Genomic DNA, 26,003 nt, shown 5'->3' with positions numbered 1-26,003 from the left:
CTTTTTTCCATAAAGACCTAGTAGTGATATCACTAGGTCAAAGGGGGATACACAATTGGATTGCCCTTTGGACCCACTTCCAAATTGCTCTCCAGAATGGATGGATCAGTTCACAACTCCACCAACAATATATTAGCAACTCAATTTTTCCATAACCCTTCTAATATTTATTTGTCATTTTCATTTTCTGGCATATTAACCAATCTGATAGATGTGAGGTAATATCTTAGAGTTGTTTTAATTTGCATTTCTCTACTCAATAGTGATTTAGAGCATTTTTTTAATGTTACTATATAGATAGTTTTGATTTCTTTTTCTGAAACCTGCCTGTTTATATCCTCTCTCTCTCTATATATATATATATATATATATATATATATATATATATATATATATATATATATATCCATTTTACATCTGTCAATGCTCTGTGTTTATCGCTGGGTCATAAATTCTTCTCTTATCCATAGAAATGATGGGTAAAATGTTCCAAGTTCCCCTGATTTCTTATGATATCACCCTTTATATATAAATCATGTACCTATTTTGACCTTATCTTGGGATATGGTGAGATGATGGTCTATATTTAGTTTCTGCCAAACTACTTCCTAGTAGCAATATGCTTTTAAAATTAAATTTTCATAATCTGTCTTGAAGTAATTCAAAAGGATGTTATCATTTGAAATGAGCTTTTAAACTGCTTAGAAAAAAAGCAACAAAATCATTTCTTAAAAAATCTAACATATTAATCATTCTCATAAATACTAAAGGTTAATTTTATAATTACCATAATAAAAGTAACTTCAGTTTTAACTTTCACAATATTATAGATTTAGAGGGAAACATTTCTTTAAAAGGATCTCAAAATACAGAGTAAGATTGCAAATTCATTACTACTTAAGATTTTAAAAAATGAATTACAGCCATCTTGAAACATTTTGTCTCTTTGAAAAAAGAGAGAAAGGAAATCCAGGAATTCTGTAAAGATCATTAACAAAATTTTACTTTTAATAAACATTGTATAGAATATAAATATCTTACCTCCAGATTCCCAGATTTATCAGAACGGGGAGGGAAGAAAGATAGATGATAGACAGATTTCTCTTTCTCTATCAAAAATACTTAGGATTTGGTTTAAATGAAATAGCAATAACATAAGTTATTTTGCTTTGGTCTAAAAGGTGCTATTTTGTTAGATTTTTAAAACTCTTAAAGGCAATATTAAAAATATAACTATTACTATTAAAAAGTTAATTCTAGTCAATTTCTTAACATTGATTTAAAATTTTATTGATATTATAACAAAATTGAAAAAATTATTTATTTATTTACTTTATTGTAATTCTAAGTATTTTCCCTCCAGGAGAGAAAATACTTAAAATTATGATAAAGACAGTGTTATGATCTAAGCTTTGTAATTTTCTCAACAAACTGGCAAAGGTATATAAGTGACTAAATATATGATATAGAACATCTCAGCACTGTCTACGGAGTGTCATTTTGTAAGAAGTATAATTTAGATAACCCCATAACATGGGAATTAAAGGTGACACAGACAACTGCTATTAGGATACTGGAGAAAATTTTATAGTTTTGCTGCTTTTGGTTTAAAAAGAAAACACCTGCCATCAGCCAGAAGAGCTCCATCTCAATTATGGTAATCCATAAATCAAAAGTAAATAATATCCTTTTCCCAATCTTTAACATATATTCATCCCTGACACAAGAAATCATCATCTAGGATTGGATCATTAGAATTTCCTTCCTGACAATACTAGGAATCCTGACTTTTCTCTGAATTTCTTGAAGTACCCTTCCCCCAAAGTTCCTTGTCTATGCACAGAATTCCCTTGTCTATTAAGATCTGTAAGATCATAGCTTCACCAAATTCCCATAATTTTCACTTCCAACTTATTGGTCAAAATCAAGCCCTAAATAGCTATTTCTTTATGTTTTCTACTTTCTTGAAGATGAGTTTAATTGATTGGAAACACCTCCCGGAACCCCCAGCCCCAAACTTGCTGCCAGTATTTTCTGAGCAGAGAAGGAGTGGGAATGGGCACTCTGGGGTTAGCTCAATGAACAAGAGATCTAAGGACATAAAAGAGTCCTTTGGAGTCAAACTCATTTTCACTACTTTCTAACCAGTTGTGTTTATCAAACATTTCAAATGATGGCTTGCAAAGACTGAATTACTAGAATTACATCTCAGAATTTCATTCTCTCTCATTAAAAATCTCCTTCTCTTAAAATCCATGTGGATGGTCAGGCTTTGTTCAGAATTCTATTCTTTATTTGGAATAAGAAGATCACTAGTAGGCAACTAATAGAATAGAGTTTTAATCCATTTTACAATCAAGCACCCACCCCTTGGAGCACTGAACTTGGAATTCACTGAAAAAGACCCCATTATAAATGAGACTATTTGATAAAGAGGTTCTTTGGCAAGAGCTTCCTTCCATGGACTCAGTGCAGTTCCACAAACATGTCTTAAGGATCTACTAGATGTAAATGGCCCTTGCCATCTTTTGTCTAAGTCTCCTAAGAGGTTTCCCAAATTATCATCTCTCCCCTTTCCAATTCTTTCTTCACACAGCTGCCAAAACAATTTCCCTTAAATCCAGGTCTCTTTAAGTAGATCAAAGAATTGTCCTGGATCTTTCCTGTTATAGGGACACAACACAAGCTTGTAGCATCAGCCCTCAGTGTTTGGCTTCCGTGGTATCCATGGCAGCCACAGTGACCTCCTAACTGCTCCCCATCTCCTACAAAGAGGCTTTGCAGAGGTAAGAGAATGCCATTACAAGGAGAATCTCTGCTTTACTTTAGGGCAGAGAACATCTTTTATGAGCCTTTTAGTTCTTAATGATCTCTCCTTCTCAAATAACCTTGTATTTACCCATCTACAAAAGACTGAATCCCCCTCAGCTGATATAAGCTTCCTGAAGACAGGGCTGCTTTTTTTTGTTTGTTTGTTTGTCTTAGTATCATTACTAAGACACTTTAATGATTGCTTGCTGAATGAAATTGGAAGGGAGAGGAGTAAGAGATGAAACTGAAAAGGCAGGTTGGAAATCATTCAGTCCACAGGCTTGAATGTCAGGCTAAGGAATTCAGATCTGATTCTACTGACAGCAAAAGCCAATAGATGTATTTGAGGAGGAGAGTTAGACAGAAGAAAGATTATTCAGCCTGTAATCTATAAAATAAATTGAAATCAGGAGAAAATAGAGTCAGGGAAAGTAAAATTAACAATACAAGATGAAAAATTGAAAGATGTTGAACTGGGATGGTAGTAATAGGGGAAAGGAGAAACTGTTGAGAGGCACTATAAAGACTGAACTTTGGCACTGACTAGATAAAGGAGAATGAGGACTCAAAGATGGTCCTGGAGTTTTATGCCTCAGGGAGCGGGAACAAGATGATTTCTCTTTAGAGCTCATGGTGAGCCCAAATCAGGACATAATGATGAAAACAGGAAATAAGAATGGAGTTCAGAGAGGCTGTTTCTTCTCTCTAGCTCCACATCCCCATGAGATGCTGGTATGTATGATTTTAAGGAAGTAGTTCTAACCCCACTCTGATTTTAATTGTCTCTGTGACTGAGTAAATACCAATGAATTTAAATATAGTCACTTACCCTTTTTGGCAGCTACTGTTTTACTTGGAGGTTTTTCTGTTGATTTTAGAGTAAATGAAGATGAAAAAACAGGGGAAGAATCCTCTTCACCACTGTCAAATTTTGTTGCATCTGTAAATAATAAAGCTCTTTCAGAAAATGAGCTCAAATAATTGCCTATATTGTTACCCATTGCAACATTCCTCTTGCTAAAATATGAACTGAGAAGCAAATATATTAGTGAAAATCCTAGAGAGATGAAATTAGATGTTTCAGCTTTCTAAGATCAAGAAGGCAGCAATATAAAAACCATCATGGTAAAAGTAGAATGCAAGATTGAATCAAAATGATGACATAAGTGACATTCATATTCTTGATCTCAAATATGTATATCATTCTAATTTTGATTGTACAAAATTTCCAGTAATTCAAGATACTTATAAATGGAAATCCCGTAAAGCCAATATAAGCTGAACACTGAACAATCCATGTTTGTTGGATGGCTTAAATTTTTTTTAATATTTTTATTTGAAGTTTTTCAATTTCAAATTCTATCCCTTCCTGAGAACAGTAAGCAATCAGCTATGGGTCACACATGTTCAATCATGTGAAACATCTCTATATTAGTCATTTTGTTCAAGAAGACTTCAATAAAAGGGGAAAAAAGGGATGGCAGAAAGTGAAAAATAGCCATGCTTAGTCTGTATTCAATCAATAGGAGTTTTCTCTGGAGGTGAATAATTAGTATGCTTCCTCATCAGTTCTTTGGGTTTGTCTTAGACCACTGAACTATTGAGAATAGCGAAGTCATTCATAAGTACAATCCATGTTAAAATGCATTCTGTAAAAACTGCAGATGATGCAATTTATTCCAACATTTGCTCAACTTCTTTTACAATTTAAAAGTCATATTCTAATTCCTCATCAGAATATGGACGTGACCCTGGTTCTTGAAAGTTCTGCCATAAGGGTACAAATTCAAGTTCTAAATCTGGTGAAAGACTTTGTCCCCATGTCTAGAATCCAAACTTCTGTTTGGTATTTAAAGAACTTTAAACGAAAGAACCCTGGTTACTTCTAAAAGTACCTTATATAACTATTAATAATAACGCAAATTTGCAGAGTGCTTAAAGCTAACAAAGCACCATCCTCTCTGCCTCAGTCATGCTGAGTTATCTTCCCTTCTGCTGTTGTTCTTTGTGTTTGAAGAGAACTGAATCCCTCATACACAAGAACCACGACTTGCACACTGTGCAGATTACAGGGAGGGGAGAACTGTGCACAAACCTCCTGCTCCCAGCCTCTTCCAGCACTGTCCAACCCCTGGCCACAGGCCTCCTGGGGATGTCTGGATGCTGCAAGAACCCCAGGCTTGGTGGAGGTGCCTTCCTTCCCCCATCAGCAAGTCTCCATGGCCCTCCAGCAATGCCAGGGAGAATACCACCATCACGGTGATCTTTGGAGACAACTCTACCACAACCCAGAAGAGCTAACCTGTCTCTCGATGATCTAACCATCAAGTAAGGTGAGTAAACTCAAACAAGCTAAATGACCTATCAGTGGTTACATGCTTATTAAAGGTCAGAGCCAGAACCTGACCTTGTACACACATATCTCTATGTACATGGATGAGTACGTGTATGTATGCGCATATCAATAAACACATCTGTCTGTATATATATATTTCCCTCCCAACATGTACATAGGCATATATCTATTTGAATAGCCAAAGATGTAATATGTATACATGGATGCATGTATCTGCAAATAAGGAACAAATTTACATATATACAGTCTATACCTGCATGGGTATATATGCACATACAAACATGTGGCACATTTGTCTGCATATAAAAAGCACATTTTCCTTTTAGTAAAAACAAATATTTGTACCTGTAAAAAATGCAGACCTTATTAAGATGTACATGAAGACACATACACACAACCTTTTTAGGTGTATATGTTTTTCCCCTGAAGTCGAATGAAGGTTTCTTAACCATTCAATTTACTTCAATAAAGTAGATAAATCTTATTTTATATATACCCCTAATAAGAATAAAAATAAGGAATAAATGAGCATACCATCTTCTGACTTCTGTGAATAAGAAGGAAATGAGAACAGGTTCCCAAAGTCCTGATTTTTCTTGTCGTGTGAGGATTTTCTAATATTAAAAAAGAAAAATTAAACCATAAGGAGGCCATGTCTTAAATATGGAGTTTTATCTCTATCAAATAAAATGTCTGCTACTTTATTCTTTGAATCAATAGAACAAGTTCCTAATTAACTCATTAAACTTTTCCTTCACATTCTTTTAAAGACATTTGCATAGTGCTTATGGTTTGCAAAAACTTTTCAGACAATGTGAGGTACATAATAATAAGTGTAATTATTCTCTAATTACAGATGAAGAAACAGAGTCACAAAGAGATTAAGAAGCCTCCCAAGAGTCACTCAGCTGGTAAACAGCATAGCTGGGGAGTGAGCCCAGATTTCATAACTCCATGTCCACTAAGCCACATTTCCTAACCATTTCATCTTAAAACAAAAAGGAAATTAAAATAAAGGCATAGGGGGCACTAAGTTTAAAAACGAACAAAAGATGATTTGTAATAATGATTTCATTTTCAAATTTAGACTAACCTGAAGTTCTAAAGCTACATTAAAATTCACACCTTTATTCAAAGTATTCCAATTCCCAGAGCCCAAAGAAGAGCAAGACACCAAATGAAGGGATAACCAAGGAACCTCTTCTCAAGACAAGTCCCTCTGTACTCTAGCTCACAAGTCAGACAGAGATCAGATAACTTCCAATGAATAGAAAGCTAGGAATTTGGTTTAAAACACCTTCAAACTCCCCAGTTTCCCCTTAATCACAGTTTCAACTGTAGAAGTGCATTTATCACTTAATAACATCCATTTTGCTCATTTCATGAGAAGAACCCTCTCTTTCCTAATATGAAAAATAATTTAGGCTAGGACAGAGAGAAGAATGTTTGAAAAATAGCACTTTAAAGTCCATGAAAAAAATAACTATTTAAAAAAATCCACCAGATAAATAAATGTTTACTTACTCTGGAGTTACTTTTGATTTGACTGGAGAAAAAGTATAATCATCCTTATCTAATCCATCTGAAGGAATGAACTCATCATCTCCATCATTTGTCACAGGAGATGATTTTACTTTCAATTCATCTAAATCATTATTGTCATCTTCATCAGCATCATCTTCCTCTTCCGAAAAATCAAAAGTATATTTTGGCCTTTCCGCTAGGAAAAAAAGTAAAAGCGACAATTATTAGAATATCAACATTCAGACTTATTAACAAAAATAGGCTTATTGAAAAAAAAGTGCTTCAATGTTTTAAAAAGCGCTTCATACTTTCAGATTGTATTTATGTATATTCAAAATAAAGTACAAAGGTAAGGCTATTATAATGGGGAATTAAATTTAAATATAAATATTTTCATATTGTAAAACCCCTCCTTCATACTTTCTTGGGGACTGGAAGAAAATGCTCTAAAAATGTCAGAGTAAAGGAAAGAACTGGGAGATCACTTAGTCCACCATTTTCACTTTAAAAATGAGGTAACTAAGGATCAAGAAAGAGAGTGATTTGCCCCAAATAATACAATGAAAAAGAGTAACATAGCTAAAGCATTTGTATCTAGACATTTTTCTTATATACTATATGTAGAGAATCTATCTAGTGTCCATAAAATAATGAGGATTTTAATTAAGCGTTGCTGAAATGGGCCTGAAAATTGGGAGAAATGTAAATTAAGACATTAGCAATACAAGAATTTAATGGACATAGGGGAAATTGTGCAATATTTTAGGAAAAAAGTAAACCGATTATGCAAATAAGAATTTTTGCTATTTTACATGAGTGTAAAATATTCATTATCTAGGAAACCAATTCTCCATTTTGCTTTTGTTATGTAGACAAATCAGGGTTTCAGTTCAAAACATGTTAAGACGTCAAGATGTCCTCAGAGCTTGTTAGTGCCAGATCCATATTAAGCAATAAATGCCCACCCATTCATTTAAATGGAGTTAAACTTCTAAAGATAGTGCTCTAATAAGTATTTCTTCACTGTGATCATTTGAGGATCTGAGCAGTAAAGATAGTCCTGATCTCCAACCAAAAACAGACAAGGAAAAAAAAACAAATACAACTAATGCTCATTTTATGAGAAATGGCACAAGATATACAGAAAGAAGTGCAATAGCATCAACAAAGTGGAAACCAAATACTAATGATGATGACCAAGTTTGACCAGAAAGAAAAGATAGGAGAGTGAAACTCCTTCCCTTCTCTGCAGAAGCGGGAGACTCTGGATGCAGAGTACTGAACATTCTAGAGGATGGGACAAAGGTCTTCATTATTAGTTGGGGCAAACCACTTTCCTTCTCTCTTAAATTGCATGTACATCTATATAGGCTTAAAACATGTCTATATACAGACAATGTAAAATGATGTCTCTTTAAATAATAGCACTATGACAATATAAACATTTTACATAAAAATAATATTTCTATATGTGTATCTATGTGTGTTCATACATATATATGTATGAACACACACACACACACATATATAAAATTCATCTATATGGCAGCAGTCAGGTGGTGCAATGGATAGAGGACTGACTGGGTCTGGAGTCAGAAAGTTCAAATCTAGTCTCAGACACAGACCCTGGGCAAATCATTTTTCCCTGTTTGACACAGTTTCTTCATCAGTAAAATGAACTGGAGAAAGAAATGCAAACCACTCAACCACTCTAGTGTATCTGCCAAGAAAACTCCAAATGGGATCATGAAGAGATGGACATAATCAAAACAACTGAACAACCAATAATAACATACAAATAAAAACAGTGCCTGTAAAGTAGGCAACTGATTTGTTTTAAAACATCAGAAGCCAGAAATTAAGGGATTTTAAAGCTAGAATAGATTTAAAAAGCTAAAGAGATTATCAAATACAACCATCTCATTTCACAGATGAGGAACTTAGGCCTAGGGAGACTGAGGGTCTTGCCTAAATTCACCCAGAGACAATATTTATACCCATACTCCACATCCAGTGAGAGTTTTTTCCACTAAGCCAAACTGCCCTTATGTTAGATGATGACATATGCTTTTCAGCTCAATTCTGTTTGCAACAGTAATTTACCTAAGGCTAGAAGAAAGCCAGGTAACATGAGCTATGAGTATAGAGTACAAGGATTTGCTAAGTAAATTTCTATGATACAGGGTAAAAAGCTATTGAAAAGAGAAAAATTGTACAAGGAGTTCTTAGGGGACCTCACTTTGCCAGTATGTTTACAATGAACAAGTCACAAGGCTGGCTACCATATGAACCCTTCCTTCCCTAAAATATTTTACTTTAGTATTATGGGAAGCATTTCCAATTTTATAATGAATTTTTTCAAAACTAGGAATCGTTACACTAAAATATACTCTGTCGCCTATTTTGTCAGAAAGCATTTCTTTTTCAAGTGAGGGATGTGCATTCTCAAAGATGTTGCATTTCCCAATGAAAATTCTAATCCATTCATTACTAATTCTGTAAAATGACTTCCCTTTCCCTATTGTAACAATTGTAAATTCATGTGAAATTCTCAATTCATTCATTTCAGCTGTATTTTTATACATGTAAAATGAACAAAGTTATTTGGTTGAAAGAAACAGGCCTTAAGAATTGTCAGACATAAACAACTCCTATACATGTCCTCTAACTATAGGTAACCTCCAAGGTTCTGTTCTGGGCCTTCATCTACTCTCTCTATATTCTCCTTTATAATATAGTGACCATAAAATATCTAGTAGTACCAGCAGCTCTTCTAAGCAGAGAATCTCTTGGAATAATCACAGGTTCGGTTTCTTCCAAGTCACTTTCTGACTTGGATTCATCATCAGACCAAGGGTTTCTTTTCTTCACTTTCTTTGCACTGGACTTATTAGAGGAGAGAGGTGTTTTTCTCACCCTGGTACCTAAAATCAAGAAATATACATAGAATAGTTAAGTACACCAAAATTATAATAACTAGTAATCCTTTATATTAATACTCAAAAGCAAAGCAGTAATATATACATTATTAGCCATATTATATTATCACCAAGAAATAAGTTTTAATGTAACACTCAAACAAATTGAGAGGTTTATTCCAGCTGTCCTCCACAGAAACCTCTCTTTGAAGTCTCATCTTGGTGTGAAAGTGGAGTAAGTTCTGTCTGGTACTAGTAAGCTGTGAAGGTTTGGGGAATGGGTTCAACAAAAGACCAACCAATAAGTTCTGATAGGGTCTTCACCTGAGGATTAGTCACCAGATGATTATTTCAGTTACAATAACTCAAAAGCAAAGGTTCTATCTTTAGGAGATGTCTGAATCCCACTCAAAATAAAACACAGTTTAAAAGCAATCTAACTTTTCCCCCCAATATAACAACTCTCTCTCTGTGTCTGTGTGTGTGTCTGTCTGTCTCTCTCTCTCTCTCTCTCTCTCTCTCTCTCTCTCTCCTCTTTTTCATAGCTAAACTTCTTGAGAAGCCAGTCTACAAGAGATGTCTCTACATTCTTCTCACTTTTCTTAATTTTTTTTTTTTGCAAGTCAGTGAGGTTACTTGTGACTTGCTCAAGGTCACACAGCTAGGTAATTATTAAATGTCTAAGACTGGATTTGAACTCAGGTCTTCCCGACTCCAGGGCCAGTATTCTATCAAGTGCGCCACCTAGCCACCCCTTCTCACTCTATTCTTAACCTTTCTACAATCTGGCTTCCAAATTCATCATTCCATCAAAATTCCTTTCCAAACAAACCAGTGAGCTCTTACTTGCCAGATCGGAGAGCTTTTTCTCTGTCCTCATTCTCCTTGACCTATAGAGACAATAGAGATTGTCTCTGACACTGTTGATCACTCTCTCCGTCCTTGATACTCTCCTCTCTAGATTTTCAAGGTACCCTCTCTCCTGGCTCTTCTCCTATCATCTGCCTACCTACTTCCTACATCTCTTTTCAGTCCTTTGTTAGGTCTTTCTTCTAGGTCATGTCCTCTAACTATAGGTAATGTCCAAGGTTCTGTTCTGGGCCTTCATTTATTCTCTCTATATACTACATCTGCAACCATGAATTTGGTGATCATCTCTAACTTAATAATTCTCATTATCTACCTATCCTTCCCTAATCTGCTAACCTCCAAATTCACATTCCCAACTGCCTCCTGCACATTTCAAATTCAAAATAGGGTAGAATCTAAAAGTTAACATGTCCAAGTCTGAACTCTTTGTCCCAAGTGTTCATACTTCTCCTAATTTTCCTATTACAGTTAAGAGTACCATGATCCTCTCAGTCACACAGACTCACTTTCTTAGTCAATCCTCTTATCAAATCTGTTGTGACAGACTCTTGATTTTACCCTCGTAGTATCTTTCAAAGATGCCCCTGCTTTTACATTGCCACCACCTGATGCAGACCCTCATGACCTCTTATCTGCAGAAGTCTCCCTACTCTAACCCATCCTCCATTCACCTGACAAAATGATCTTCCTAAAGTGCAGATCTGCCCTCGTCCCTCCCTTAATAAACCCCAATGGTTCCCTAGTCTCCAGGATCAAATATGAAATCTTACATTATGCATTCTAAGTTCTTCATCACTTTCCCCACCCTCACCTTTCCTACATCCTACAGTCCCACCACTTACTCTACAATCGAGTGAAAATGGACTCCTCACCAAACACACCATCTTCCAACCCCAGTCATTTTCTCTGGTTCTCCCCCATGTCTAAAAAGTTTTTCTCCTCATTATTCACCTTCTGGCTCTCTTCAAGTCCCAACTAAAATTTACCTTCTACAGAAAGTCCTTCTCCCTCACCCTTAATTCTAGTACTTTCCCTCTGTTGACTAGCTCTAATTTATCTTGTCTCTAGCTTGTTTGTCCATAGTTGTACTCTTCAGCTAGATTTAACTCCTTGAGAACAGGGACTGCCTTTTGCCTTTATTTATACCTGCAACAATTAGCATTATGCCTGGTATATATTAGCACTTAATAACTGAGACACCTTCTATTATTGTTATACACAGCTCACCAGGCTCCTTTTTCTCCCTTTTGGGTTTGGGTCCTTTAGGTGCAGGAGTAGATGCTGTCAAGGAATCTTCTCCTGCCCCTTCTGCTGGTGCTCCACCTAATTCATCATCAAATTCCACTTTTACTGCTGTAGGATCAAGATCACCCTAAATATGAGAAAGGAAATGGAAGATGAAAAGATCTACAAGCAGATATTGCTCTCACTACCTGCTTTAGAATGCACTTGTATCTAAAGCGTCATCTTTCAGTTACTGGTTGATAAGCAAGCATCCTAAGGTCACAGTGGACAGAGGAAGACCACAAGCAGAAGGAGCTATAGCTGAATTTCACTGGTGTGTAGTCAGTGATGCTTTTGCTGCTACAATTCACAGATCTCTGGACATAACAAGTCTCTTCTCTCCAGCAAAATAAGACATTTGACAAAGACACTCTCAGGCTGGTAATTAGGTAAACTGATTAGCTCCTTTAAAATTTCAAGAACTTTAAAATTCTAAATATATTATGGTTACATAAGGGATATCATCCAGGAAACGCATGAATAGAGAAGATGGGCAATTAGTTACACATCAAGAGCAAGGGATAACAGATGGGCAGTCCAATTGCTACTTTAGTAAGCAAATAATGTTAAATAGTTTCCAAAATTACTTAAAGTAACATTATTTAAACTATTTAAAACTATTCCAAAACTATTTAAAGTAAAAAGTCTCCAAAGTTGATCCTGTATGAAAGATTTATAGGAAAATATGATAACCAAGGGATACCCATATTGATAAGATTTTGGATCAGCTGATATAATAAATACATTTAATGGTTATAGTCTTGCATTTAAAGTTCTTGATGTAATAAAACAAGTTGGTGAAATGTCTGATATTTTTTCCCTTTATAAAATCTGAATTTGATTGTTTTTTGCCTGCATATTGTCTTTCAACTATTTTTAACCCCATTAAAAAATGATTCTCTCTATCTCACTTAGCATTATCAATCAGAATATGGAATAAAATTTTAAGGATAGAGTAGAAAAAGAAAACCTGGACATTAAAATCACTATGAGATGGTTAAATTATTCTTCATATTTTAATAACACACAACTCCAGTGAGCTCATCTGGCCTGAATGGATTAAAATAAGAGATGCACATTTTTACCCACCTTCTTTTTCTTAAGCAACTTTTTGCTGGCATCAGCCTTCATGGCAGAGGTAATCTGTGGAACAATCCTTCTGCCGTGAGGGGTGGGCATGGTCTCTTCCAACTGAAGCTTCTTTATCTTGGGTTTGCCCACTTTACCCTTTATCGCTTTGCCAGCCATTCCGGCCAAAGCATCCTCCCGTTCTTGAGCTTCCACTTTCTAAGAAGTAATCATAATGTAGTGACAAAACTGGAAAAATGCTTTGCGGAGAATAAAATCACTATTATTATAATTAGATTAAAAAATGTAACCCTTATAAAAGTGATAAAGGATTCTATTATAGAATACACTAAATTATGACCTGCATAAGATGGTGAAAAGAAAACAGATAACTTAGATTCTCAGTCCCTCTCTTCCACTCTGTAACCTTAGACCAGTTAAACTTACTCTGGGCCTTATTCTTCCTATCTGTTAAATGAAAAACCTGGGTGGGAGAATCTCTAATATTTTTCCATTGCTTAACTATGGTTTTATGATATTTTGAAACAAGATCTCTACATTTTCCAGAAAAAAACTAAAACATTATCTAGAATTGCCAGATTCTTTGCAAGTAATCAACACATATGGTCTTAATCACAATTGTCAAGTTATATCTATTTGCTTAGATATGAGGAAAAGAAGAATGTCTAAAACAAAACATTTGACAAATAGAAGAGTTCATATCTTGTTTCAATAATAAGGTGGTCAGAAAAAATTATGAAAAAATGAAAAGGCATTAATCTAGCAATGCTCTGGATGAGGAAATGATTATTCTTAGCACTGTTATTCATATTATAAAAGGGAGTCTTCTTTTTATAATGAAATTCCTTTAGAAAAGATTGTTTTAAAATCTAGGGGAAAAGGATGCCTGGAAGATCCTATTTCCCAAATATAAGGAAGAAGGCATGTTTTTAAATGTGTCACACAATGGGCCATGTGAGATTTACTTTTGCTTACAAATCACTAGACTCAATGAAATAGTATTTCCTTGATGCAATACAAATTTCAAGACTTACAAATCCTAAATCCAATCAAATTTTAGGAAAAGAAATTAGTTTGAATGACAAGTGATTGCTCTGAATTCAAAGGTAACTAGAGCCTCCCTGAAGCTCCTGTAGGGCCAAGACAAAAATGAAGAAATTAAAATTGCTGAAACATTCAAAGTTTTCATAGGAACAGGTCAAACTGAAAGAAAGATTAGATCAGGACTCCAAAATATGGCCCATGGGACAAATGCAGGCCATAGTGCATTTTTGAATGGTCCCCTGTAGGTTGCTAAATGCTTTCTTAAAGGAAGCTGAGCTACTTCAGAGTTTGCCACTAAAGTGGCAAAATCAAAATATGTTGTCTTTTATTTCAATAAATTTTTTTTAAAAGTAAGGTTGGACAGCCCCAGATTAGATCATTACTATCAGAATTTTTTTCATTTTCTCTGTATTCAAAGGACCATCATTCTTTGTGATGTTCTAAAATGTGTATTTTCAAAGGAAAGAAACCTGAGATAACAATTGTAATCAATGGGAAATTATAGTTCAATTTATATAAATTTTTTTATGAATGTTTAACAATTTAAGAAATCTGACAATATTTTGATAAATATATATATAAATATGTATATATGAAATATATATTTGAGGATAATAAAAACAAAGTTTTATTTCTGGCTTTTTATTAAAAGTCAAATTATATCATCTATTCTGATTAGCCATAATTTTTAATGACTTAAAATTTTAAATAATTCACTATTTTTATAAAATTCTTTTTTGTCTTCTTATGTCTTATTCAAAATTCTATCCTTTTAAGACTTTTATAAGAAATACCTTTGAGAAATTAGTACTTTCTAACATTTTAGGGAAAAACTTAGGTTCCTTTTTAATCTAGAATTTAGATGAAATTATATAAGAAATTTAATTGAATTTATAGAATGTAAGCTCTTCTTATTGGAGGAGCAAATGGTAAAATTTTCTAGCATCTTTGCTAAGAAACCTTAAATGGGATCATGAAGAATCAGACAATTTCTACTTTTTTATCTAGAGTTCACGTGCAACTATATAAGAAATTAATTTAAAGTATATGGTAGAATTCAAGCTTCCAGAAGGCAGAGATGTTTTATTTGTACCCCCAGCACTCACATAGCACCTGATACATAGACAGTGCTTCATAAGACCTTTTTGATTTACTGTTGATTCTTTCAATTAGAAGTAGAAGATTCTTCCTTCTCAGCCAACAAAGATTATAGCCAGGTTGACTAAGAAGTCTGAATTACTTTCATTCTAAATTACATATTTAAGAAAGACATTATAGGAGAGTAATTAAGACCAATTCAACTTCGTTTGTATAGTCATCAGAAAGGAAACATACTTTATGTTCAAGTTTCTTTAAGATTAATTTTAGGACTTATTATCACATTAAACTTCTTAGGTTTTTTTTTTTTAGGGTTTTTTTTTTATTTTGCAAGGCAAATGGGGTTAAGTGGCTTGCCCAAGGCCACACAGCTAGGTAATTATTAAGTGTCTGAGACCGGAGTTGAAGCCAGGCACTCCTGACTCCAGGGCCGGTGCTTTATCCACTACGCCACCTAGCTGCCCCCACATTAAACTTCTTAAAAAATACTCGTACACAAAGCACTATAAGTCACCTCCAACATGATCTAGTCTAAAATTAAGTGATCCTTTTCCTCGAAATATTTTCAAAATAAAATTTCCATATGAACTAAAACATACATCCAGTTCTTCAACAAAAGCTGCTAAATCTTCTTTCCAGAGATCTGAAGGAGATTTTCTTTTAAGGTCATTGAGTTCTCTCCCCTAAAATCAAAATACAACAGGTAACTACAAAGTTTAGTATGGCCTTTTTAAAACTTATAATAAAATACAATGTGAAATGCTGTGTTTATAGAAAACAGGGATACTGCTAACACTGAAATAGTTTGAAAATATTTACTATTCATACAAAATTCATACTTTTGTATCTCTCTGCTTAATCAGTTCTTCAACTTTTTCTTTAGTAAGACACCACAGAGACATATTTAAGATGTAGTTAAAATTGGGGCCTGAGGTAGTGCCCGAATCGGAGGAACTATCATCATGCTGGTTTTGTGTTTCTTCCTCTTCTGCCGCCTGAAAAGAAAAAAAAAATTAATTAAACTTTCCATAGCCTTCTGGATTTTAGTAACACATATTTAAAGTACTAAATAATCATTCTAATGACTTAATGTTCTCCCTTGGGACAGGAAGAGGCAGGGGAAGAATAGTAGTTAGAACTGTATTTTGAATTATTTTAAAAGTCTTTCCTATTAAAAGCCAAAACTTTGTTACAAAGAGATGCAATCTTAAAAAGAAGAATATGTTCATATCACAATTTATTCAGGAAACTGATACAGAATTAGACAAACTATTAAGTCATGAAGAAAAATAATCTAAAGACTGACAATTAAGCCTCAATTAATTAAATAACAATAGACCTCCCCTCCCCGAAAATTGTCATATTGTCACATAGGGAGTGAATATATAATTCCAAATTAAAAATTTTTGCCTACCTAGTACATTATAAAATGGAAAAATGCCTTGCAATAATATTTATAATAACTATACTCAGGTACATTTTCTCCCTAAGACAAAAATCTTATTAATCATCTGATAATTTAGAGATAAGAAAAAGTTCATTAAGAATTTAGTAAGAGATTAAGGATGAAATTGAGTTAGTAGAATAAGTATTAGCAAAGTTATGCTAAAATTTTATGTATAAAATTATTTTTACATAAAAATTATCTCAAAAGACCTAAATGAAATATATTAATATTACTTTTCAATAGATAACAAATACTGTTTCTGCATGTAACAGTTAATATTCAAAATTAATAGCTTCTCAATTTAATTTCTGTTGCCACTGTTTGTTTAAGAACAGTTAATAAGCTGTCATTGTAAATATAGAAGGGGTAATCTAATTACACATATTATATATATGATGCTTTATCACATAAGAATATTAATAAAGTGCCAAGAAAAATAAATAATATGGTTTAATATGTGTTTATATTGATGATTGAGAATTATCCATCAATAATCTTTACTGTTATTAATCACCCAACAATTCTTTGAGTTTTTTTTAAACATTATAAAAAACAATTTGAATTTATATTTGGGTTGTAAGTTACTATTAACATTCATTACACAAAATGCCATCAAATCAGATTTGGAAATATATTACTAATGCTCTTTTTGAACTGTGTTCTTATAATCCCCAAAACATATCTAGTGGGATATTTAAATAAAAGTATAATTACCAGTGACACAAGCAATGTAATTTATTCTGACACTTTTGGAAATCTATTTTTAAAGACCCATCTTTATTTGTTTATTTTATTTATTAAATGGCAACCTCTTGATCACTTTCCCAAATGTTACTTAAAAAAAAAATAAGTTTGCTGGTATGGATGGATGCCTTTCAGGGAAAAAACTGAAATTAGGGGAAAAAGTAATTCCTCCTAACTATGCCAAATCCCTTAGGTTACATGCAATTGAGATGAAATGTAGTAGTTATGTGTGCCCACTAGCAGGCATTCTCATGATGGAACCACTTCTGTCCTTTGCATTAAAAAATCAAATTCAGTATTTTACTAAAATATTATCTCCCTGATTTCATTGGAACCAACCATAAAAAGGATGGATATTATAATGAAAAAACTCAGTGTAATTTAAGGGTGGGGAAAGAAGAGGGTGGGAAAAGAAGAGGGTCGAGAAAGAACATGAGAAAAGAAAGATGAAACCAAGATTGAGAAAATGAGAGGGCAAAAATCAAAATGAGCACAATCACAGGAAAACAGATTGCTTTGGCTAGCATAATTCCCTTGAGATTTGCTCTATTCTGGCCACTCTCTTTTCCTAATCTTTATAAATCTATTAATCTGTATTTTCAACCACTGTTATGCGATTCATTTAAAATTTGATTATTCTAAGACATTCCTATTGACTATAGATGGGGGGGATGGGGGAAATCATATAATAGTATAATTTGATGAAAATTGTAAAGACATTATGATTGAGAACTTTTAAAAATAAGGAAAATTTAAGTTTCTATTTAATTAAAACTGTCATAACTACAAATATACTTCAGAAGATGCTAAATTTATATCACCAGTTGCTTCCTAAGATGAGTTACTTTATATCTCTATACTTTTTCCATCTTTGTGTTCTCAATCATAATGTTTTCTTAACATTTTTTAAAGGCTATTACAGGGTACTGATAAACCTTTCAATATTCCATTTGGTTTTGTGGTCTGGAATACATAGCTCAGCTCAGTTAGTAGCCCTTTAATCTGAGGTCCCAAAGTTCAAGTCCCTGGAGAAAATCCTGTCTAGAACCAAACTCAGGACTGGCGCCCAGTAGGGGGCTCCATCTTCATTGGGCTGCTCCTAAGGAGCCAAACCCTGGTCAGTATTCCAATGGAAGCAGGACCAGACCAGTGAGTGGAGGCTGGCTGCCATCCATGGCCGTGTAGAAAACACAGGGCGAAAGCTTGGGTGCTACCAGCCCAACTCTGACCACAGACATGCATCTCACCACACCACCGCCACCACCACCATAACTGACCCTGATTGGCCGGTTCAGAAAAGACGCCAAGGAGACTGAGCTACCTTCTGAAACCTGGAGTAAGTGCTCCAGGTCATGGCTGAGTCACACTGGCAAGGGGCTTTGGGGTGGGTGGGCACTGCAAATCCCTGTGCTGTATCTGTTCTGGGGATAAACAGAAGACTTAGTCTCCAGAAAGCATAATTTAGCACCTTTAGCAGTAGCACTACAGTGACATGACAATACTTAGGGGTAGAGTTTGGGGTTTCCCTTGGTTTGCTTGAAGGGGGTATTTTTAAAAGCTTCTCTGAATGTCTTTTTCTGCAAATGATTACCTTTTCTTGTGCTTCTTTCCAGGCTTTCACTGGGTCAGATTCATAACCTCTCTGGACTAACATTTGAATCAAATCTCTCTTTGACCTATTCTCTATGTGAGGGAAAAATAAAATTAGGATCAAGAAAAGAGATTCATTTTGTATTTGTTTATATTCTACTGATCAAAATGTCTTCTATTAATAAAGTTTTTTCCACTTTAACTAATGTTCCAATTTTTAAAAGGTTGATCTTACCTATAGTAATTTTCCCTTGTATCTTCTCTAGAATGAAGCGAGCTTGATTGTTTAGCTTGGTGGATTCTGCCCCCAACATTCCCACAAGCCACTCCTTACGTAAACTATAATAATTTAACCTTAAATCAAAGAACTCCTTCAGAATATCTTGCACAGTCTCATACTTCTTCAGACATCCCATATGGTCAAATAGCACCTATTCAAAATAAAGGTTTTTAAATAAATTGATTTATGTCTATATAATCTTGTATATTTCCTAATTTTTCAACTAATATTTGGGAACCTGAACTTGTCTTATATGAACTATACCAAAATCCATTAAAATACAAAGATTTCAGAAACATTGCTTTAAATATTCCCATAGAAACCATATGAAAGAAACCTAATAAATTAAACCATTACAGCATTTGCGGTAATGACATATATTTAGCTAAGAATATTTTCTTTACAATTTTTAATAAAATCTTTAGAGAAATTTTCCTCTCAGTCTAAAAATCTTTATGTTATTTTTCTATCCAAAGACTTTTTTTTCTGAAGCTTGAAAAAAAATTCTCACTTAAAAATTAAATTTTATGCCATATTCCATTATATTGTTTGCTTTTCCATGGATGTTTTAAGCCTCCTGTTATGTTCAAATTTGGCCATTTTTATTTAAACAATGGATCAATGCCTTTCCATTATTTTTCTTCCTCTCTACTTCCAGTTTCATCAACCTTTCTTGATAAAGGATGGCATAACTACTTAATAGACACAGGATTATAGACCTAGAACTGGAAGTAACCTCAAAGGCCATCTAGTTCTGCTCCCCAATTTTACAGTGGGAGAAATGAATGCCCACAGAGGCAATAAGCATCAGAGGTGATATTCGAGCCCCAGTCTGTCTCTGTTATCAGGGATAATACTGAACCACTATTAATCCCAATAATCTCATTAGTAATTTTTCTCTATCCTTTTTTTAACCCTTTATTTTAAGAGTTTTTTTAAGAGCATGGGAGGAAATGGGGAACAAGGGGTAAAAATAGAAGATATCAATGAATTTTTAAAAAATAATCCCTGATAGCAGATGTTTATATGATGTTACTTTTTGTAATAAAAGTAGATAGAAGAAAAATTCCAGTTATTTGAAGTTTCTGGCTGCTTTGGGTTCTGAAAAATTTGGAGTTTACTGTTTGCTTCAGTAAACTGAGCCACATGGCTCAGTTCTTGATACTGCTGCAAGGATAGACATTTGTGCCTCTGGGAACAGTTTAGAAAGAAGGCTGGTCAAGGCTTGGTTAAAAAACCAAGACTTGTTTTTTTAAAACAATTAACACCTCAAGGCCTCCCAGGCTGAGGCTGAAACAGAAGCTCAATGCAAAAACAAAAGAGCCACATGTCAAGGCATAATTCCAAATTTGTTTTTGAATACAAAGGTAGAGAAGTATGGAAATGGCAGTAGCTAGAGTAAAAAGAATGTGACATGTGAACTTCTGTATCTGTTACATAAATTTGTATATGTACTTCTTAACACAAGCTAGAGCTATGTAAAGAGACAGTTCTACATACATAATTAAATTTACTCCAATTATTTCATATATATCTGAACAAAAAGGATAGATACCTGTGTACAAATTAAGTCAATGAGTTTCCTTTTCTATAATTTTTTGGCTACTATAATCATATGTGTGTGTATATTTATAAAATAATATATAACTGTCTATAAATAAAATATATATTATATAAATTGCATATACACACACCTGTGTTTAAACTATTATACAAACATGCCTATATACAGGTACCCCACATATGTAGATCTACTTGGGCTTCTATACAGCCAATTCCAGTGAAATCAATACTCTGACACCATAAAAAGGGGAGTTTAGGAAATTCAATGGAAGTTACCATAGAATTACAAGTAAGAGTGGTCTGAAGTTTAAAGACTTTATGCAGTCCAGCAGCTTCTGCTTGTGCAAGTTTTTCTTCTGTCATCTTCACCACAAATTTCACAGTTGTATCTGTATGATATTCTTTATAATCAGAAATTAATGCTGGTGTTTTGTCTGTTCCATTCAGCATAGGTTCTAAAACCTGCTCTTTATATACCTGTGAGAATGCAAAAATAATAGCAATGATTTACTGCTTACCAAAATTCAACTTCATTTTAGTTTTAAAATTTGAATTTTTTCCCCACATAAAAATCTTAAGAACTGTTTTTCTATCCCAATTTTCATAAGAACTAATATGTTCAAATATTTTTCAATTTTCAATAGTACCTTGATCACACAACTGTCTCTTGTTGATTTACTAGCTAATGAATTCACAAGTCCCTCTTGTATAAAGCTTTCAATAGTCATGGGAACTTTTGAAAATATTCATCTACTTCTCACCTCAACCTTTCTGCCCAGTCACTAGAGAAGACAATAAAAGATCTTCTCAGGAGAGAAAGAAAAGAGCAAGACTACAACTTACTGGGCTTTCCTCCATTCCAAGAACAGCAAAGATAGAGGGAACAAAGGGAAGTCTTCAGATTCACCTCATACTACTAATTTCCCCCTTTAATTCAATCGGTGCTTTTAATTTTGCAACATCAGTTACATGTCCCATGACATGATTTCAGTGACTATATTTTTAAGCAAAACAAGAATAAAAATCTACTACACCACTAACTAAAAGAACTATTACTTTACTTCTGCCTTGTGAGTTACTGAGAGAAGAGATAAAATGAACTATAAACATTTCATGAACCCTCCATAAAGTTACAAGTTGATAATAGGAAAAATTCTATGTCCTCGGTTAAATGGCAGAGGTGTCCCCTCCCCCCCCCAAAGATACAAAGGAGGTAGGGGGGAGAAGAGGAAGAGGAGAAAAAGTAGACCCAGAGACATGCATTTTGAATATCATTTAGCCAAACTAAAACCCACTTTCAAATTCAAGAAAATCCAGATTCTACTACAAACATTTTAAAATATATATATTAAAATTAAATTCCAAGTTTAAGGAATTACTTAAAATAGTCATGCTTTTCTACTAACCTGTGTCCATGTTCTAACTGGAAGTTCTGTGATCTCTACTGTATTTCTATCCACTACAAATATTTCACCACTAACAGCGTATTGGTTCTGGCCAATTTCTTGGATTGTTCCTTTAAAATTTTTATAGTTTGGAAGCTGTAAACACAAGTGAAAAGAATTTAGCAAATTCAAAGAAACCAACTTTCTATTTCATGCTCTGAATTAATATTTTCAAATGTTTACTGGATTTCAATTCAAGCTTTACTATCACTAGAAATTCAACATAACTCTTCTCAACCCTGCCAACCAGACTCAGGCTCCTATTTACCTATTTCTTTTAATGGTGCCACCATTTTCCCTATTGTATAGGCACAAAATATGGGTCATCACTTAACTTTTCTCCCATTGGTTGGTCTTGGTTGGTCACCAAGTTGTATCAAAGTCTTCCATAATCTCTTTATAACTTTTTTAAAATTTTTTTCTCCAAACATCTATCTTAGTTTACACATATTTTATGCCTAGAGCAAAAGGAACTCCTTCATGATCTATCTTCATAACTCTAATCTCTCTTTACTTCAAGCTACTGTCACAAAACTATCCTTTTTTTCATTAGAAAACTCTTTTGATCTTGTTTTATCCTGCTCACAACTTTAAAGGTTTCATGACCTTGAGGAAAAATTCCAAACACCTTTACAAGGTATTTATCCAAGATCTTCTTTCATCTATCTCCAACATACTTACTTGACCAGATTCTTCTGGACTGTCTTGTTCCCCAAATATGCCTTCATTTGTCTAATCCCACTTGATCTATCAAAAAGGCCCTTCTCTCTCTCTCTCCTCTGTGCCCAAAAATGATCCTCATTCTTTCCAAACCAGAGCTCTCATTTCATACCTCTCACTGGGAGAATGGGACCTCTCATCTGGACATAATCCCCTTTTAAGTTCAATAGCAATTATTTATAATTAGTCATGTATTATCTTTTGATAACTCTTCTACAAATGTTTTAAAGAGACATTTAAGTCTTTTATTTAAGTGCCCATTTCTTGCTTCGTCAAACTGCACATCCACTTGAGGGCAGAAACCACATCTTACGTTTCTCTGTGTCTCAGACAGAGCTTTGCATAAAGAAGATTATTAAATATTTTAATATTATTAAATCATTTTTTATCAAAATTTTCAATTTGATTCAAAAAATTCAATATAACTCCTATATCCAAAACAATTTAAAGCAAATATGGCAATCATAGAATACAGACTTGAACTTCTATTTTAAATATTTTAGAACTAGATTAATGAAGCTTAAGACTTTTAAAATAACTTAAAAAAATTTTCAGATACATTTTGCTTTAGTTAATGTTTTAGGTCAAAATTTCTGATCAATTTTTAAACCACAAAAAAAAATCACTCTTTGAAAAAGAAAAAGGGATCCTTCTTTTAAAAAAATAATCAGAAAGGGGACAGGAGAGAAGTCATTAAGAAAGGGAAATTAGAAGGAAAGTTTATTTGTAATAGATTTCAAGCTTTCTTGTTAGTTTAGGTACATATATTATTCAAAGACAAGTTTTCTTATCACATTTGTATATTTCCAAAGGTATGATAAGAACCAAGAACACTGGGATAATGAATTTTTCTTCTCCAATTTTGTGAGGTGGAAAAGAAATCCCAATTCTTCTGACTTCAAATTTCCCAGAAATTTGCATCTGTAATTAAGATATAAAGCTTTCAAAGATAATTCAAAGAAGCCAGCAAGTTGTCTCAAATATATAGAGAACTAAGTCAAATTTATAAGAATATAAGACATTCCCCAGCTGATAAATGATCAAAGGATATGAACAGGCAATTTTCAGATGAAGAAATGAGATCTATTTCTAGTCATATGAAAAAATGTTCTAAATCACTACTGATTGGAAAAATACAAATTAAAGCAACTTTGAGGTACCACCTCCCACCTATCAGATTAGCTAATATAACGGAAAAGGAAAATGATAAATGTTGAAGAAGATGTGGGAAAATTGGGACAATAATGTACTGTTGGTAGAGTTGAGAACTGGTTCAACCATTCTGAGAACTGTGCCCAAAGGATTATAAAAGTCTATAAAAGGATTACAAAAGCAATGCAGGTCTATATTCCAAAGAGATTATAAAAAATGGAAAAGGATCTCCATGTACAGAAATATTTTTTAACAACTCTTATGGTGGTGGCAAAGAACTGGAAATTGAGGGGATGCCCATAAATTAGGAAATAGCTAAACCAATTGTTCTATATGGATGAATTGAAATATTGTACTATAAGAAATGATGAGCAAGTAGATTTCAGAAAATCCTGGAAAGACTTAAATGAAGTAATGCTGAGTAAAGCAGAATGAGAACACTGTACCATAGTAACAGCAATGATCAACTATGATTGATTTAGCTCTTCTCAGTAATATAATTATGTAAGAGAAGTACAAAAGATTTATGATGGGGGCAGCTCAGTGGCAGAATGGATAGAGTATGGGCCCTGGAGTGAGGAAGACCTGAGTTCAAATCTGACCTCAGACAATAATTGCCTAGCTGTGTGACCTTGCACAAGTCACTTAACCCCCATTGCCTTAAATAAAATTTTAAAAAAGAAAAAAAGAAAAAGTTAAGACTTATGATAGAAAATTTTATCCACTTCCAGAGAAAGAACTATGGAGTCTGAATACAGATCAAAGCACACTATTTTCACTTTTTTTGTGGCTTTTTCCTTTTGTTCAGTTTCTTCTTTCACAATATGTTTAATGTGGAAATACATTTACATGATTGCACATGTATAGCCTATATCAAATTGCTTCCCGTCTGAGGATGGAAAGAAGGGAAAGAGGGAGAAAAAATTGAAACTCAAAATTATATAAAAAATTCATGTTGAAAACTATCTTCATGTGCAATTGGAAAAAAATAAAATACTATTTACCAAAATAAGAAAAGAAATAAAGCTATTTCTATATCCTCAGTTCATATTAATATTATGTAAATATGTTTAATGGACACATATTACAAATATATACCAAATCAATTCATAGAGTCTTCATTTATATAACATGCTCCATACTTTTTCCAAAGTAACTATAAACAGTATTATAAGTCAGAAGTAATACAATCTAACAAAAGCTAATTTATTACCATGGGATGAGGGTCCAAGCCATCCAACATCCGTCTGACATTGTTCACAATCTCTCTGGCATCATAGTTGGGAAGTTTACAAGCCCATCCAGTACCAATGCCCTCAGCACCATTTATTAAAACCATAGGAATAATGGGCATATACCATTCAGGCTCCACCCGCTGGTTATCATCATAAAGGAACTTAAGCAGGTTGTCATCCACAGAAGGGAAAAGCAGCCTTGACAGAGTGCTAAAAAGAAGCAGAAAACAGTTGAGATTCTGATAACAAAAAAAGTTAATAGGTGCAAACCTTACAATTTATTTATTATACATTTATTTTTTCAGTTTATTCATATAAAAATTTTACAAAGTTGCCTCCAGCTCTTACTATTTATTTTCTTTTTTTTTTTTTTAAGGTTTTTGCAAGGCAATGGGGTTAAGTGGCTTGCCCAAGGCCACACAGCTAGGTAAATATTAAGTGTCTGATGCCGGATTCAAACTCAGGTACTCCTGACTCCAGGGCCGGTGCTCTATCCACTGTGCAACCTTGCCACCCCTTACTATTTATTTTCAATTAAGCAAGAGCAACATTAAAATAAGATAATAAAACACTAAAAGTTTTCATTATTAATACATACTTCCACTCAGATAAAATGTTAAAATAACAGAATTCTCTTTTGTTTATTTAGTATTGATAGATAAATTCTATTGTTAAGCCTTAATGATATTCATTTGAAGACACTGAGTAATCAATAGATTTATTTAAATAGAAATGTGTTCCTAACATATGTAACCAACATAATATGCTCCAGCCTAATGTAAGAATACTGATGTGATAAAGACAAGAAATTCTTAAATTCCTTAAAAGTGATT

At 33.6% G+C, this 26,003-nt stretch overlaps 1 protein-coding gene across 3 annotated transcripts in view; it reads right to left on the bottom strand.

Annotated features, from left to right (window-relative positions):
• Nucleotides 1-26,003, bottom strand: part of TOP2B (DNA topoisomerase II beta) — an 82,548-nt gene that overhangs the window by 7,183 nt on the left and 49,362 nt on the right. For all 3 annotated transcript variants that reach the window (XM_074195686.1, XM_074195687.1, XM_074195685.1), the window contains exons 21-33: nt 25,149-25,380; nt 22,025-22,159; nt 20,895-21,095; nt 19,011-19,206; nt 18,777-18,868; nt 15,834-15,989; nt 15,594-15,677; nt 12,853-13,050; nt 11,707-11,851; nt 9,454-9,615; nt 6,692-6,887; nt 5,702-5,781; nt 3,641-3,751 (exon numbers count right to left, since the gene is read on the bottom strand). In XM_074195686.1, coding sequence (XP_074051787.1) covers nt 3,641-3,751; nt 5,702-5,781; nt 6,692-6,887; nt 9,454-9,615; nt 11,707-11,851; nt 12,853-13,050; nt 15,594-15,677; nt 15,834-15,989; nt 18,777-18,868; nt 19,011-19,206; nt 20,895-21,095; nt 22,025-22,159; nt 25,149-25,380 — 1,988 coding nt within the window. The remainder of the gene's footprint in view (nt 1-3,640; nt 3,752-5,701; nt 5,782-6,691; nt 6,888-9,453; nt 9,616-11,706; nt 11,852-12,852; nt 13,051-15,593; nt 15,678-15,833; nt 15,990-18,776; nt 18,869-19,010; nt 19,207-20,894; nt 21,096-22,024; nt 22,160-25,148; nt 25,381-26,003) is intronic.

Source organism: Macrotis lagotis, chromosome 7 (assembly GCF_037893015.1).
Source record: "Macrotis lagotis isolate mMagLag1 chromosome 7, bilby.v1.9.chrom.fasta, whole genome shotgun sequence".
Taxonomy (NCBI): Eukaryota; Metazoa; Chordata; class Mammalia; order Peramelemorphia; family Peramelidae; genus Macrotis; species Macrotis lagotis.
This window is presented reverse-complemented; position numbering and strand designations above follow the sequence as displayed.